The 14803-nt window shown below is 44.4% G+C and overlaps 1 protein-coding gene across 2 annotated transcripts in view; it reads left to right on the forward strand.

Annotated features, from left to right (window-relative positions):
• Positions 1 to 3683: 3683 nt before the first annotated feature.
• Positions 3684 to 14803, forward strand: part of AQP11 (aquaporin 11) — a 29613-nt gene continuing 18493 nt past the window's right edge. Inside the window, exon 1 of one of the 2 annotated variants that reach the window (XM_030558006.1) lies at positions 3684 to 4925. In XM_030558006.1, the coding sequence (XP_030413866.1) occupies positions 4334 to 4925 (592 nt within the window). In that variant the 5' untranslated portion in view covers positions 3684 to 4333. The remainder of the gene's footprint in view (positions 4926 to 14803) is intronic. The other variant, XM_030557997.1, reaches the window with a different exon arrangement.

Consider the following 14803-nt stretch of genomic DNA (forward strand, 5'->3'; position numbering starts at 1 on the left):
AAATTGTAGGCCCAGTGTGTACAACATACACCCACCTACACTCACAGCCTGGAACAGGTAGATCTTCAATTCTTCCCTCTGCAGCTGAAAAATATTCTTGGGGAGTGGAGGAACTGCCTCCAATCAAGTGAGAATTAATTCTGTAGGTAAGAGTGAGGCAAGAAACCATCTTCCTGTGTAAAAGTAACTGGTTATATTTATGCTGAGTAATTTAGAATTCACAATCCTTCTTCTCAACTGACCAAACATGAAGTTATCCCAAAGGAGGGACAATGCCTATCTTCAGGACTGGCCTGAGACAATACAGGGACTTCTTTATATATCAAGACAGGGCCTTGTGACGGTCTCAAAGGTACCCAGGACTGAAAGTCATTTTGTTACATCCCCCGCCCCCCACCTACAGCATGAGGGAGTCTTACTTGTGCTTAACTGGATGTCAGCTCCCTGACATCACCAGCCTGTTAGCCACCAAGCATTCTCCTCTGCACTATACCAGCCTTTACTTTGCCTTATAGGTTAACAATGAGTGCACCCCAATCCCTTTGAAGCATTCCCTCTGTACTGTTAAGCCCCTTATAACTGAACACTCACAGAAATACCAGGCCTGCTTTTCCAGAGGAACAATATACTCACTAATTTATATGATTCAGCTGAGGATCTGCACCTTATTTAATATCATGGCACTGAGATATATTTATAGTGAAAACAATAATAAGTTCCCTAGCCTTTGTTTGCCAGAAGCTAGAAATGGGGATGGATCACTTGATGCTTACCTGTTCTGTTCATTCCCTCTGGGGCGCCTGGCATTGGCCACAGTTGGAAGACAGAATGCTGGGCTAGATGGACATTTGGTCTAGATGGCCGTTCTTAGGTTCTTAAGTTCATTTTCAAGTGATAGCAAGTAAGGAAATTAGAATCAAAAGGCTACATATAAAATAAAAGCATAAAGTGCTTTCTAGAGACTAAACTTAACTGTTTAACCTCCTGTCAAAGGACATTTATCTCACCTCCAAGGTTCTCTGTAGTGTTTCAACCAAGGTTGATTGAGATCCCATTTTGATGAGTGTAAAGGCACTGCCTGTTTAACTCTTATAGGCAGGATAAGGGCGTGTGTTGTTTGCCTTCTATTTATATCCCCAACGTTCACTGATTGTCCCTCGTGGTTTCTTTTCCTATGTTCTGCTTCCCTGTGGACTTCACATCTCTTTGATGCCTATTTACATATGAAGTTATCCATTGTGTTAGCTTACAATGCTTAACTTACATCGGACAGACAGAAAGGTGAATAAACATCTCTTGTCTGACAGAAAACCTTCTTCTCCACGTCTGCTGTGATACAGAAGCTAAGAACATATTTTCAGTGTGCACACATAACTCCTTATATAGTATCTCTACATACGTTTCACAATAGCATCAGGGGATGCAGGTTTGTAGAACTTTTGGTGATGCCCAGAACCTGCCCTCCAAACTCCACCCCCCCTAACTCCCGCCCCCACCTGCCTAAGGCTTTGGGAGGGAGTTTGGGTTGGGGGAGGAGGTCTGGAGTGCACGCTCTGGGCTGGGACAGGGGATTGGGGTTCAGGACAAGTGAGAGGGTGGGCTCTGGGAGAGAGTTTGGTTGCGGTAGGGGGTCTGGGATGCAGGCTCTGGGAGGGAGTTTGGGTGCTGGGTGCAAGCTCCAGGCTGTGGCAGGGTGAGGGGTGCAGGGTCTAGGAGGGAGTTTGGATATAGACTCTGGGCTGGGGAAAGGGGTGGGGGTATAGGAGGAGGTGAGGAGTACAGGCTCTGGGAGGGAGTTTGTGGCCAGGAGGGAGTGTGTGGGAAGGGGGTGGTGGGGTGCAGGCTCTAGGACAGAGTTTGGGTGCTGGATGCAGGCTGGGACAGGGGCTGGGGGTACAGGAGGGGTGGGGGGTGCAGGTTCTGGGACTGAGTTTGGGTACAGGCTCTGGGCTGGGGGTATAGACTCTAAGACTGAGTTTGGGGGTCAAAGACAGGTGCAGGCTCTGGGATGGGGTGTGGAGGGGTGCAGGGATTACCGGGAGCTCCTGGGCAGGACAGGCTGGGAGTCTCCGTATGCTGCTACCCCCAGGCACTGCCCCCACAGCTTCCCATTGGCTGCAGGGGTGCTTGGGGTGGGACACAGACCCATTTCCCCCCCCCCGGAGCCACAGGAAGGGGTTGGCAGCCATGTGGAGTGAGCAGGCAGGAAGCTGCTCAGCTCTGCTGTGCTGCTGGTGGGAGTGGGGAGCCCGGGCTGTTTTAAATGGCCCAAGGGAGGTGCAGGGTGGGGGCCCCCGGGGCAGACACCGGGGTCGAGGGAAACACCCAGCCTCAGACAGTGCTGGAACCGGACCCGTGGTGACTGGGCACCAGAAATATTCCTGCTGCACAGGCACCACAGGCCATAGAAATTGCCACCCATGAGTAGTATTAATGAGCAGTGTGACCCCAGCTTTCGTTTGACACTTTTTGGTGAACTAGAATGTACATACTGTACCAGAAACAGGACATTTGGAGTTCACTGTATTAAAAATGCAAATACTCATATACTATTTCGAGGTTGTATGGGGTTTCTTTAGCAGGGTGACAAGATTAACGCAACCTTTGGAAGGTATTAGGAAAATCAAAGGGCTTTTTGGAACAATATGTGTGAAGTGGATTTCCTACAAAGTACTTTGAGGTGAGAGAAATGCAAATTTTTCCTACCCAAGCCAAACTTTTGAAGATACATCATGTGGAGAGAGATCATTGTGTACTAATTACCTGCTTCTGGAAGCTCTACATCAAAGGTCCCTGAAAGGTATAAAGTGTGGACTGAGTGTGCTTGTTCTCAGCTGAAGCTGTGATGACCCTATAACCACAAGGAATCTCATTTGGGTGGTGGTTTGAGGGGCTACCGATACCAGAATCCACGTTAAGGTTCGGGTGAGCTCTGGTACACTTATCAGCATGCACGTTGGTTCTTTTAGGGGTTTTAACGTTTTTTTCTCTGTAGTGCTTTCCCCCGTAAGAATAAAGTAGGCTTGCTTAGAAAGCCCTGTGTGGCAATGCGAATGGTGGGCAGTCACACCGTTACCCAGCTCGGAAGAGACAGCAAGCAGGCGGTGCCCTTGAGCAACCTGGCTGTGCTGGGAATAACACAGTGAAGGCAGGGAACTGGGGGGTGAAATCTGAGGCCAGACAGAGCGGGACACAGCTGGGGAGCTGAAGCCGGAGAGTGGGTGCCTTTAGCTGGACCGCTGAGGAGAAATGCAAGTGCAGTGGCCTGCACTGTGACCGTGAGATAGGGACTGGCACCAGGGGCCCGAGTTCACCCCCTCAGAGCCATGAGGGCAATGTCCTGCCAATGGATGTCAAGACGCCCCGGGAGGCGGGGGGCAGAACCAGGCTGAGGCCCATGGATAACGTGTGGAGCTGGGAGGCTTCTGCCTGTGGTAGAGCCTGGGTGCGGGGTGAGATCCGAGTGATAGGCCCTTCCCCTGGCCATAGGCACGGGACCAAGCCCCTCCCTCGCCCGAGGGGACCCGGCTCCCTAGCGCTCTCGGCAAGCGCGTGACCGTCACCTCGCCGGACCAACGGTCACAGGCGGCAGCGCGAGCTCCCTGCTCCCGTCAGCAGAGCCGCTGCGGCCAGCTCGGGAGCCAGGCACCGGAGGGAAGGCGCTGTCTGCGCACGCGCCGGCGGGCTCCGGCTCCGGCTCGGTCTGTTTCTATCCCGCCAGGTGGCCACCGGCCCGGAGGAAGGGCAGCTTCCCCGGGCCAGCCGCTGCCGCCGGCTGCCGTTTGGCGGAGGCTCCTCGTAGCGGGCAGGGGACGGGACGTTTTGCCACATAGGCACTGCGGAGGGGAGAGGTAGCGGCGGGCTGTGGGCGGAGCTTGGCAGGAGAGGGGAGAGCTGAGACACCTGAGCGGGAATTGGGGGAGCTGAGACACTCCCCTGACCCTGACTGGCTGTGGGGGAGCTTGGCAGGAGAGGGGGGAGCTGAGACACTCCCCTGACTGGCTGTGGAGGAGCTTGGCAGGAGAGTGGGGAGCTGAGACACTCCCCTGACAGGCTGTGGGGGAGCTTGGCAGGAGAGTGGGGAGCTGAGACACTCCCCTGACAGGCTGTGGGGGAGCTTGGCAGGAGAAGGGGGAATTGAGACACTCCCCCGACTGGCTGTGGGGGAGCTTGGCAGGAGAGGGGGGGAATTGAGATACTCCCCCGACTGGCTGGGGAGAAACAGAATCCCCCCCTCACAGGCGGCAGGGCTGGAGAGGGGTGAGCCCAGGACCTGAGTGCAATTGCCCCTGCCCTGGGAGAAGTCCTAGCCTCTCTCAGCCTGGGCCTCACTATGGTTCTGGATGAGACCTGTATCTCGCTCCTGCTGATGACTGGCACCATGATGTTGGTAGGAGGGTGCCGGAAGCTAACCGGACGCCATATACACTCCCGACGCCCTCGCATGTTTCTCCTGGAGCTGTTTGCCACTTTCCAAATCTGTGCCTGCACCAGTGAGCTCCGGCTGCTGGCCAATGTGCAGCCCAAGCCACACGTTGCCCTCACCCTCACCTATGGTTTTACTGTCCTGCATGGATTGACTCTAACTGGCAGCACATGCAATCCCTGTGGCACCCTGCAACAAATCTTGGATGGTGGGATCTCAGTCAAACAGGGCGGGCTGAAGATTGGAGCTCAGTTTGCTGGTGCAGTGCTGGCCAGAATTTACATCCACTACATCTGGTCCATGGGGATTATCGAGGTGCACTCTGAGGCACTGGCAGAGGGCTGCAGTAATCCTATTCAAACCACGGAGACCCAGGCTTTTTCCATAGAGCTGCTCTTCTCCACTGTGTTCCAGCTGAGCATACTGCAATTTGAAGCTGTTAAACCCAGCCTCAGGGTCCACCTAATTGCTCTTCTCATTACTATGCTGGTGTATGGAGGTTAGTTACCTTTTTTTTTTTTTTTTTGGTCCATGATTGTTTCAAGTTAGAGATATTTTTGAATTGTGTGATGTGTTAAAAAATGTGTCCATACAAAATTGTTTCTGTAGTACTGTTGTGCTTTACAGTGGACAAAATACACTGAACAAAGACTTTGATCCAATAAGCTGAACGGGAGAGGGATACTTCATTTGGACTCTGTATAGATGTAAAGGTCTACCTGCATAGATCCCTTTCCAGGATTGGGGCCTGAGAATGAAGTGAAGTGAAATCTCTGTTCTAAAGAATTTGCAGTCTAAAACACAAATGGGTAAAACTAAGTAAAAAGAGTTTCTCCAGATGGTTCTTTTAAATATTTTACTGAAACAAACAGAAAAATCCTTTCATAATACAACTTTATATTACATGACATCTTTCATGCAACTTGTGTCAATAAATTTGCATCAGTTTAGCTACATCAGGGGTTCTCAACCTTTTTGTTTTTTAGGCCCTCCCAACATGCTATAAAAACTTCATGCCACAACCACTCTTTTTCTTCATATCCAGTAGATTAAAAGCCAGAGCCTGTGTTAGGGGAGTCAAGCAGAGCAATTGCCTCCCAGGTCCCCATGCCACAGGGGGCCCTGCAAAGCTAAATTGCTCAGTCTTCGGCTTCAGTGCCGGGTGGTGGGGCTTTGGCCGTCTGGCCCACATGACAGGGCTTGAACTTTCCACCCTGGGGCTCCAGCAAGTCTAATGCTGACCCTGCTTGGCAGACCCCCTGAAACCTCACGGCCCCCCCCAGGGGCCCGTACCCCTGGTTGAGAACTGCTGAGCTACATCAATGTGCAAACCCTTAACATAGTTATACTACACACAAGTAAAGCGCAGTTTACACCAGTGTGATTTAATTAGGTATATTACACTGAGACCTCAGGTAAACCATGACTAGACCCCTGCAAATCGGCAGATATCCATGGACTATGTTTGCAGATTGGCTGTGGATACAAATTTTGTATCCATGCAGGATTCTAACCATGACCAGGAACAAATGTCTCTCAAATATATATGGTAGTTTTAATTGGCAATCAATTAATTCAAGTTACAGTACAACCAGCAACTCTAGTCTAAACAAGACCAAGAAGACTGGAGCAAGTCCATGAAGATTTCCAGAAACAGGTTTGGCAATTTTGAACTATATTCTGAAGTGAATTTTTGCGGACAAAAGCAATATGGTGATGCTTCTTAACAGATTTTAAGTGTCTCACCTGAATCTTCCAGTAAAAGTCTTAGAAGAGAGGTGTACTCTAGATTATAGTATCCTGACATTAGCATAAAATAGAAAACAAGATTCCTGATTACTGACATTCCTCTGCTGTCTAACAAATATATGTGTAAGCCAAAGTATGGGTCACGTCATGTCATCTTCTAGTGTCTGGCTCTCATAGTGGATAGTAGCCTGTTACTGCTACTAGTTAATTAATGGTACTTTTGCACTGTGGATCTAATGCTCTTGGGTTCTGCCCTACTGATGATCTATGCAGGAGGTCAGTATGGCTCAACCTGATGGAATGTTTGTATTTTTTTTTTTAAAACACTGGGATATTACATATTTAAAAAACGACATTAAAAGAACATTAAGGTCACAAAATCAATCACTCAAAAGTTAGGAAATTCTAGAACTAAGATTGCCTGAGCAGTTGTAATTCATCCTTCTTTATGTAACATTATGATACAATCGTTAATTACATGGTTACCTGCTATTTGTTTTACTGGATCCCTGCCTCATTTAGTGCACAGGATGGACACTAAATGAGGCAGTGGTGTTGCAAGAAGAGAAAGAATGGTCTCCTGCTGTTAAGGCAATTGGACTGGGACTCTGGAGAGCTGAGTTCTCTTTCTGCCACAGTCTTCCTATGTGATATTGGGCAAGACTGTTGTTATGCATACATGAAAAGAGGCTGAATTATGGTTCTCCAGGCAAACTTAATTATGGTATTTCATAGCTTGAATGCTTTACTTTGAAACCTTAATATTCTTTTCAGACATTACTGAAAATTATGTGTAGGTGAATGAGATAATCCTCAAATATGAAAATCATGAGGGATGAGTCCAAAAGCTTGTTTTAGGCTTTGGGATCCTAGGTCACAATGCTGCAGATTAATATTGATAAATTATTAAACTGGGCCATATTCACTGTTATGTATTTCAAAAATTCAGTTTTTTCTCCAACAAATACCAAACAGATTAGACTAGTGGCTCTCAACCAGGAGTCTGGGGCCCACTGGGGGGCTGCGAGCGGGTTTCAAGGAGTCTGTCAAGAGGAGCCAGCATTAGATTTGCTGGGGCCCAGGGCAGAAAGACAATTCTCAGCTGTATGGGGCTGAAGTCTGAGGCCGTAAGCCCCATTACCCAAGGCTGATGCTGAAGTCTGAGCAACTAAGCTTTGTGGGGCCCCCTGTGGTGGGGGGCCCCAGGCAGTTGCCCTGATTTCAACCCCTTAATGCTGGTCCTGGCTTTTATATGCAGAAAAATAGTTATTGTGGCACAGATGGGCTGTGAAGTTTTTGTGGCATGTTGGGGGAGCCTCAGAAAGAAAAAGGTTGAGAACCTCTGGATTAGACCATAATGTAGAGTAATAATTTGCCATTTTTTAAAAATTTTACATTGTTTCACTTGTGTTATGAAAAGTGTACTAAATCTTTGAATTTGAACTAAATTAGATGGTTTGTTTTTAAAGGCCAAATCATGGGTGGCTTTTCAAACTGACATGCTTCAGTAATGAATGACCCAGAAGTATCAGAGTACGTTCCTTATACGTCAGGCTTCAACCTAAGATGAATGTTTTATACCCTAGTAAACATTCAAGAGTTTTGTGCTGCAAGTGTAGGTGTGACTATACTCTAAAAAGTGATTTTTTTTTAAAAAAAAGCATTTGTTTATTATTTGCTCCATAACAAATTTGTTTTGCGAACAATTTTTTTAAAGGATTTTTCCTCTATTTTTTTTTCTGTTCTAGACAGAGATTGTATGCTGTAAAGTACCTAGCAGCATACTTGGGGACAATTCATAAACCCTGTTTATCTTTGGTAGTTATAAGGCAATTTTCACTTGGGCACTTAATCATAAACTGCTTTCACCAATTTTTTTTCACTAGGATCCTAAAGTCTAGCTTGGTTATTTTCTTCTTATATATAATTACCTGTAAACCTGACCCAAAAGAGTGGTCTTACAGGTATACACCTCAATTTATTTTAATTGCCACTAATATACATATCAGATGGGTCAAATTAACTGCTGATGATGTGCAAGAAAGTTAGAAAAATCATCATTGTTATTTGTAAACTGAATGACTTTGATAGGGAATGATTGAGAGACAAATTTGGAAGCCCTCAATGTCATATTCTTTCATTTTCTGAAAGTACAAACAGCTTTTTATAAAACCCAACCTTTTCTCCCTTATTACTCTTCATACAGTATTTATGGAAGTTCCAAAAACTTCATGAGTAATTGGTCCCATGTATTTTAGGTCTTTAAATATTTTCTGTTTGGAAGAAGGCACTTGTATTTAAAAAGCATAATGTAAAAATGGAAATACACCTTCTGTATCTTTCAAATCCCATAATTTTCACAATAACCTTTAGTCTCCCCAACCATCAAAATTCAAGGGCAAAGAGCTTATTAAGTGATGTGCAATATTACCATTATTTTAAAAAATATGCTACAAAATATTTACTGTCGTACTATGAAGTGTTATATAGTATTAAAACTACACTTGTCAAACTAATAAAGAATATTTTGATGCATTATCCTTATGTTTACATGAGACCAGTAGCTCAAAATGTGAACCTTCAGACATGTATCATCCTTGAATGCAGGGAGCCCAGAGAGATACAAATATGAGAGCAAAGTTCAAGGTTGTCTGAGATACCTTAACTTTGCATTTCTATATTTTCTGGTGTTCTTTTCTGGTTTTATTTTTAAAGTACAACTTTAATTTTTATAGCTTGTAGATTTCTTTGAAATAGCATTTTTTGAAGGTTCAAATTAAATTTTTGGTTTAGAAATAAATATCTCAATATTTAAAACTGCCCAAAAGTGTGTGAGGAACCTCAGAGAACAAACAGAAATACAGTGATACTCCCTTGAAGACTTTTCAATTGAAAATTTATACTGTATGTAAAATAACCTTTTAAAATGTTTTGTTAATCATTATCTGTATAACAAAAGATTATAGAAGTTCTCCATTTACTAAGCAAAACTAGCTATGGAGGACTACTGCTTAAACTTCTAATACTCCATTATCTACTATGCTATTATCTGGGTTGAAGAAGAGCTGATCCCTCATTCACCAAATTTGGTTACGTAGTCCTCTTCGGAAATAGCAGGAGAACAGGAGCCAGAAAATCTCCTACTCCTCTGTTTTATGAACATTAAGTTGTTTTAGCAGCTACAGTATTATTAAGAGGGGACAAAAGAAAGCACAAGGGGAGAGAAGCAACAAAGGATGGAGGAGACAGGAGAACAGATGGGAGAGGTGAGAGGGTTAAAAATCCCTGGATTAAGGATGTGGGATGGAAAGAGCAAAGAAAAAACTGAAGCAAACTTTTAGGGTGAGAATCATTCTTTGTTTCATTACTGTCTCAGGTGACTCACTTCATTAAATTAGATCAATAGCCAAAAGAAGGTCAAAATATAATTTACTCCCTAAACAGTAGTTAAAATAGATCAAGCTAAATTGGGGAGCTAACCAGTTTTGGTGGATACCATTACAGGTCTGGACATTGTGAAGTAATGTAGCGTGGCATCATGTTGTGGTGATGAGTCACTGCAAGGAAAAGAGAATACTGTAAGGATGACAGGAAAAATGTCCAAATGCAGACCTTTGGTCAGCAAAACAAACGTGTAAAAGTATGTGTGCGCCTCTACCCAGCTACACATCTCTGCTTTTCCACACTTCCATTTTGACCATGATGGACAATCTGTTTTAATGTAAAAACAAATAAGAAGTGGGACCTGGGGTACTTTCCCAGAAAATTTTGTAATATATGATGCAGTCATACAATTTAGAAAATCAAGACATTTAAAGAGAAATTTTATGTTAAATCTATGTATTTATTTTTCCTGCCTCTTCCCATTAGGGGCTGCAAGGCACTTTCTCCTACTGCTGCTACCACTTTAAGTTCCTTTGGCTTGTGAGTCCCCACTTCAAAGGACGGGAGGACCTTTGTGCATTGGTCCCCCAAGAATAATTTCTCTTAGCTTTTAGTGGAGGAATGGGAGCTGTGTTCCTGCACAATAGCTCCTACTCCTAAAATAGTTGAGTTCTTCCTTTGAAAAAGTTTGTAGGATAGATCTTAAGAACATAACAAGAATGGCCATACAGGGTCAGAAAAAAGGTCCATCTAGCTCAGTATCCTGTCTTCCAACAGTGGCCAATGCCAGGTGCTCCAGAGGGAATGAACAGAACAGGTAATCATCAAGTGATCCATCCTCTGTTGCCCATTCTCAGCTTCTGGCAACCAGAGGCTAGGGACACCATCCCTGTCCATCCTGGCTAATAGCCATTGATGGAACTATCCTCCATGAACTTACCTAGTTCTTTTTGAACTCTACTATAGTCTTGGTCTTCACAATATCCTCTGGCAAAGAGTTCTACAGGTTGACTATGTGATGTGCGAAAAAATACTTCCTTTTGTTTGTTTTAAACCTGCTGCCCTTATAGACAAAAATGAAATTAAAACCCTGGAAGTAAAAAAATTTCTGTACTTTTTGCATGATAAGCTAAGAACCCTCTTTAATGTTTTTAGAAAAGCTTTTGTATGTTGGAAAGTTTCATAAATCTTTTTTCTGTGTATCTCTTTTTACATATCTCTTCCAGCTCCTCCTCTTTTCTTCCTTTTCTAAATATAAAAGTGCAGGGGGGAAAAGTCTCATTTTCATGCCTGACCTGTTCTGGCCAATCTGAATCGTCCATTGTTCCTAATGAGCAGCCTAAACGTGTTGTACAATCTACAAAATAGCATCCTTCATTCTAGTCATATATTTACAAGAGTTCCATGTCTGCAGGGATTGCCATCTAATATTTAAGGGCCTGCCTTGTATTATTATGATGGCACAGGAAGGTAGGGAAGAGGTGAGTATATGCAGGCCATATGCTTCCCAACATCAGGATAGGATCTCTGCTTAACACATGAAGTGGCATAGACTACTTGCTAGATGATGGAAACCAGAAGACAGCTAGCATACATGCTTTTTGACAGTTTTCCCAGTAGCACATTTCCTTCCGTCTTTACCACAAGCTGCAGTTTTCATTCCTAGAATTACACATTTTAAGACAGGATTTCACCCTCAGTATCTAATTCAATATTTCTTATTAAATACTGGTATAATCCTGAAATATTCATTACAAATACTTTGGCTCTGGAACATCAAACACTAAGATGTCAGAGTTGTTTGTCTTAGCCAAAGTAGACACTATGCTTGGTGATATAAAAACTTCACTGTGAAACATTAAACATTTTGATTAAATACTAAACAGAAAAAGTATTGTTTTTCCTCATATCAGCAGTGATGTTGGTCTGTTGTCAGCAGATATTGGAAGATAAGAAAATAATACACTGCCATCACTTTAAATAGGCAATGTACGTGCAGCATTCAGCTGTGCATTGTGGGAGCTACAAAATCGAACCACCCCAACTCACTGAATAACTAAGCTAGAAAAGATAGCCATGTTTTAAAGTTATAGAAATTAATATGAACTTCATTTTATATTGCCAAGCTATAATATAGGCAATGCTCAAATAAGCCTTCATAGGAAAATGAGAGCTCAGAGGATTGTCAATGGGTAAGGCAGCATTTTTGTCATGGAAGTCTAAGACTCCTTGATTTCCATATTTTAAAAAAAATTGTAATTTTTGACACGTGGGAATTTTGGCATGCAATAACAAACAGTTAAACCAGTTTCACTGAGAGCTCAGATATGCGGGCAGTGGAGCGCGGGGCATCTAACATATCTCTGCTAGGTTTTTGTTTTTTTCTCTGAAAAATTTCCCATTGGTGCAACTTCTCCATTGGTGAGACCACGAGAATAGACAAAGCTTCAAGCACCCACCACCATTTAAAAGTATGTTTACACAATACAAGGAAAAATGCTGATGGGCTGTTGTTATTTTGTCTTCCTTAGCACTCCCACCATTGTAATAATTTATGAGGTGCATTAGTATTTGCAACAATTGGAATTTTTTAAAATCAGAAAACAGGCTAGTTTAGATGAGGCTTTAGCTAATGGGATCTCTAGCAACTATTTTATTTTGTTTGATTTATAATGACATTAAAAATGCATACATTTGCTATTTTGTTTCGAGTTTGTGGTGTGCCATTTTGAGGAAGATGGGTGAGTATAACAGATTCTATGATCTCTATGGTTTTGGGTTTTTTAAGACGTCACAGAATTTACTTTGTGGTTTTTGAAGTGTCTGCAGTGGCTGAAGCAGAAAAGTGATGAAGAAATGGCAGCAGCAGGTCTAATCTGTCTGCTTTACTGCTCTGGTGCTACTACAGAACAGAACTGGAAGTACTGGAATAGCAGATATAAATAGTTTTACATACTTTTTTTAAATAATAAAATTATTTTAAAATTAAAATAGTGCATCTGTGACTTTTGGCCTTCCCTTTTACTATCAATTTGTAACTTTTACCCTTTATCCTCCATGACCAGGCCATGACTTTCCGTATAATTACCATGATAACCTATTAACCCCAATAAGGGGATGTGGTGCCTATGGACTCTGCATGGCTAGTTTAGTTTAGCTCAGTTCAGATGTGACAGTAAATTGTTACCATCTGATAGTTTATGTGAAATAAGTTGGGTGGTCTCAGTCTCAGATGGTTCAGAGAAATGAGTGGACAGAGTGGTAAACAATACCAGCGACCCTTCAGACAATCCAAGGCACATTCAACTGTCATTCTGCTCCTGCTGAGCCTGTAGTTGAATGCTCCTTGGAGCTGTCAAGGTGGCCAGTGTATGGCTTCATGAGCCATGGGAACAAGGAATAGGCCAGGATCACGATCGGCATTTCAAAATTCCCAATGGTAATCTGCCGAGCAGGAAAGAAAGTTCATGCTTGCAGCTTCCTGAACAGTCCTGTGTTCTTAAAGATGCAAGCGTCATACACTTTCTCAGACCAACCCACACTGATGTCAGTAAACAGTTCCTAGGGATCCATCAGAGCTTGCATAACCATAGAAAAGTTCTTTCTGTGGGGTAGGTGGTCTGGTGCCAGAATAAGGATATGTATGCCATCTGTCACCCCACCACTGTTCAGGAACCTCATTGCTGCAAATCCATCCATTATGTTCTGCACATTGCTGAGAGTCAATTAGCATAGCAAGAGTCGATTAATGGCCTTGAAAATGTGCATGATAGTGGCCCCTGTGGTGGTTTTCCCAACTCCAAATTGATTCCCAACTGATCAGTAACAATAGACTGCGCTGTGGAAACTTGCAATGCTCGCCACTCACTTCTCAAACTGTCAGTGTTGCTCTCATTTTGGTGTCCCTGCGCTGGAGGGCTGGGGCAAGTTTGGCACACAGACTCAGGAATGTGACCTTGCACATCCAAAAGTTCTGCAGCCATTGCTTGTCATCCCACACCTGCATTACAATGTGAGTAATCCAGTCAGAGCTTGTTTCTAATCCCAGAACCATCACTGCATCATCTCCAGCTGCTCTATGAACACTACCCCCAACCTTGAATTTTTTTTTTCATCTCCAAGGAATCATCATCATGGCTTTCCTTGCGGCTCTGCAAATACTGCAAGATCGTGCACCCTGTGTTTGTAATGCTCGTGACAATAGTTCAGTGCTGTGCAGGCTTCATTCTTCTGTCAGAGATGGTGGACAGCAAGGAGGGAAGCACATTTGTGGGATTTTGAAAAGGCATGAAAATTATGGGATGGAGAACACTTCTTCATGGAAGTTGACCTGATGTTCCCAGTTACCCTTACATTACTTATTTTGGCCTCATGAGGCATTGCGAAAACTCCGAAAAGACTGCGGTGGGTGGTAGAGAGTTGCACGGTGGGATACCTACCCATGGTGCACTGCACCTTGCATTGATACAAGCTTTCCTGGTAAGTATGTGCACTGCCAACAAAAGGAGCCAAGAATGCACTTGCACAAGTGATATACTAAGTGCAGCGGCTGTATGCCGATGGAACTTAGGTTGACGTAAATTTGTAGTATAAACATGGCCTCCATCACCACCACCAGTTGGGAAGCATTATCACTAAGGCTGCCAATTTGTCATGGAGGTCACGGAAGTCACAGATTCCGTGACGTTCCAGGACCTCCGTGACTTCTGCAGCAGCCGGTGCAGCTGACCCAGGCGCCACTGCACCCCAAACAGCAGCAGGAGTTTGGGTGTGGGAGGGGGCTCAGGGCTGTGGGTTTGGGTGCGGGAGAGGTCGAGGGCTCTGGGCCGCACTTACCTCTGGGGGTGGGGCACCCAGCCAATGGGAGCTGTGGAGCTGGCACTTGGGGTAGAGGCAGCACATAGAGCTGCTTGGCCACGCCTCTGCCTAGGAGCTGAGGGATGTTGCTGCTTCCGAGGAGGCATGGAGCCAGGTAGGGAGTCTGCCAGTCCTGCCAACCCCGCCACCCAGCACCAATGGCAACCCCCTGCCACCTACCCCAAGCACCTGCAGCACCCCTGGGCTGACACCCCAACCCACCCAAGATTTAGTCAGGGGTATATAATACTAGTCATGGACAGGTCACAGGCCATGAATTTTTGTTTACTGCCTGTGACCTGTCCATGACTTTTACTAAAATGACCTGTGACTAAAACGTAGCATTAATTATCACTCAAAACCATTGTGGAGGCAAAAGGGATGTTT

This window comes from Gopherus evgoodei, chromosome 1, assembly GCF_007399415.2.
Source record: "Gopherus evgoodei ecotype Sinaloan lineage chromosome 1, rGopEvg1_v1.p, whole genome shotgun sequence".
In the NCBI taxonomy this organism is placed as follows: domain Eukaryota; kingdom Metazoa; phylum Chordata; order Testudines; family Testudinidae; genus Gopherus; species Gopherus evgoodei.